General features: G+C 38.4%; 1 protein-coding gene across 1 annotated transcript; it reads left to right on the top strand.

Annotated features, from left to right (window-relative positions):
* Nucleotides 1-981: 981 nt before the first annotated feature.
* Nucleotides 982-1,622, top strand: EV154DRAFT_488153 (uncharacterized protein; the record flags this gene model as incomplete). Its single annotated transcript, XM_051599067.1, has 3 exons — nt 982-1,028; nt 1,135-1,226; nt 1,405-1,622. The coding sequence occupies 3 exons, from the start codon at nt 982-984 to the stop codon at nt 1,620-1,622; spliced, it is 357 nt and encodes a 118-aa protein (XP_051450765.1).
* Between the last annotated feature and the right edge of the window lie 424 nt (nt 1,623-2,046).

The raw sequence follows: 2,046 nt of genomic DNA, 5'->3' as shown, positions 1-2,046 counted from the left end.
AGCAACAGGTACCAAAGCAGCAGGTACCAGAGCAGTAGGTGCCAAAGCACCAGATGCTACAGCAGCAGGAGCTACAGAAGCAACGACAACAGAAGCACGAGCAACAAAAGCGGGATGTACAGCGGCAGGTGCCAAAGCATTAGGTGCCAACGCACCAGGGGCCACGGCAGCAGCAGTGACAAAAGCAGCAGCCACAGTAGCAGGAGTGACTGCAAGAAGAGCGAGAGCAGAAGAAGTCACAAAGGCAGGAGCGACAGCAGCAGGAGTTACAGCAGCACGTGCGACAGCAGCAGGAGCCACAGCAAAAGTAGCAAAAGCAGAAGGACCAACAAGACAACAACGAACCCTGTTACTGGCCGAACAGACCAAAGAACCAAGGAGAGACAACAGAATGCCTACTAAAAATAATAAGCTAGAAAAATCAAATACTATCAATTAGCAAAGAATCACTTTACGTGTATAAATTACGTACCCCAGTAACACGAAAAAAATCGCGCAAAACTATATTCGCGGGTAAAAAAAAAAGGGATATTAGCATTTGATGGAGATTCCTAATGTCATGTCATATTACCAGAAGCTTCAGCAGCAAAGGAAATAATGGGGACGCGCTATGGACATGAAAATTAGATAAGAAGGATTAGAAAAGACGTACTTTTATGAAAAGGATAACGAATACTTACAAAAAGACAATCGACGCGATACAGTAAATCATTTTTAAAATAAAAATACTATGAAAGAAAAAAAGAGAAAATGGGCGCAGTTACCCAAGGAAAATAATAGAATATTTTATTGACTGTCACTTTTAGTGCGTTTTGAATTTCTATGTGTACCAATAATTAGACTGTGGGGAAAGAGCAACTCCTGTTATTCCCATTCCGTTGGTAAATGAACCCGCATTTCCAAACAAAATGTTATGATGTCGCATGCTTCAAAAACAATAGGTCGTAGATCTAACTGGATTGCAGAGAGAAATAACCAATCATGCAATTTAGTTGTCCAAATTACAATAGAGATCCTAATGAGAGACAGTAAACTAACAGAATTTAGGACTCGTGTGAAGACCAATTGCAAAATTGTGAATAAAAACAAGAAGGTGAAATCTATTGATGGCTCGGTCATTAAAAATGTTTGAAGTCTTACGACACCCTGCTTTCAAGTCTTGGCTGGTATCTGCAAGGTGATATTCAGGTTTAGATCAAAAGGTGTACCTCTTTCCGAACGAGTAGGTAAGATGATCACATGTCAATACTGCAATCGACTAATGTGTCTTTAAAAAATAGTTTCAGCACGTTTATATCTAACGTAATACATTTCCACGTTCATTCCTTTTATTGTTTCATAAACCATCAATGTGACATACCACTACAATATGTGGGCACATACAGTATGTTAGAAAAAAATTAGATCGGCCAATCGAAAATAGTTTTTATTTTAACAGAGTCATCCGCACCGAATATACTGTTAATGAACAACAACGAATGCCCATCGTCAAACTGGAAGAAAAGCTAAAACAAATGGGTAGTACATCGGAAACTGGCTACAAAAGCGCAGACAAAGTTGATATATTCTGTTGGACAATCAAAGACACTAAGCGAATCAAATGGATAAAAGAGAGTGGATAAAACAGTTGAGGACATAAATAAAATAAAAATCACTTACGCGGGTGACAAGGTCGATGGCGTAAATGTTGTTCTTCTTGTGCCCACATCACTTAATAAATACTACTGTCTAGAAAAAAAAGGTGTTACACAGATGGAAATTAAGAAGACTAGACTGGACTACGTGCGTGGTTTTTTTACCTTAGAATAACTTCCAATAAGAGATCAGAGGGTTCCCAGAATAATCACAAAAGAAGAGTCGTATTTGACGGCTCTCTCGAATTTAATTATTTCTGAAGTTCTCACTCAATCATTAAACACACACCCATTTTTATTGTAAATATGATATTTAGAATCCATACATATTAGTTCGACAATATATCAGCCTGGTATTTATGTTTTACTAAGATAACAATTCATAACCGGCAGCTGTCAAAGTGTCAGGAGC

Source organism: Mucor mucedo, assembly GCF_025094135.1.
Source record: "Mucor mucedo strain NRRL 3635 chromosome Unknown EV154scaffold_226, whole genome shotgun sequence".
NCBI classification, from domain to species: domain Eukaryota; kingdom Fungi; phylum Mucoromycota; class Mucoromycetes; order Mucorales; family Mucoraceae; genus Mucor; species Mucor mucedo.
Note: the sequence above shows the minus strand (reverse complement) of the source record. Positions and strands in the feature narration are given on the sequence as shown.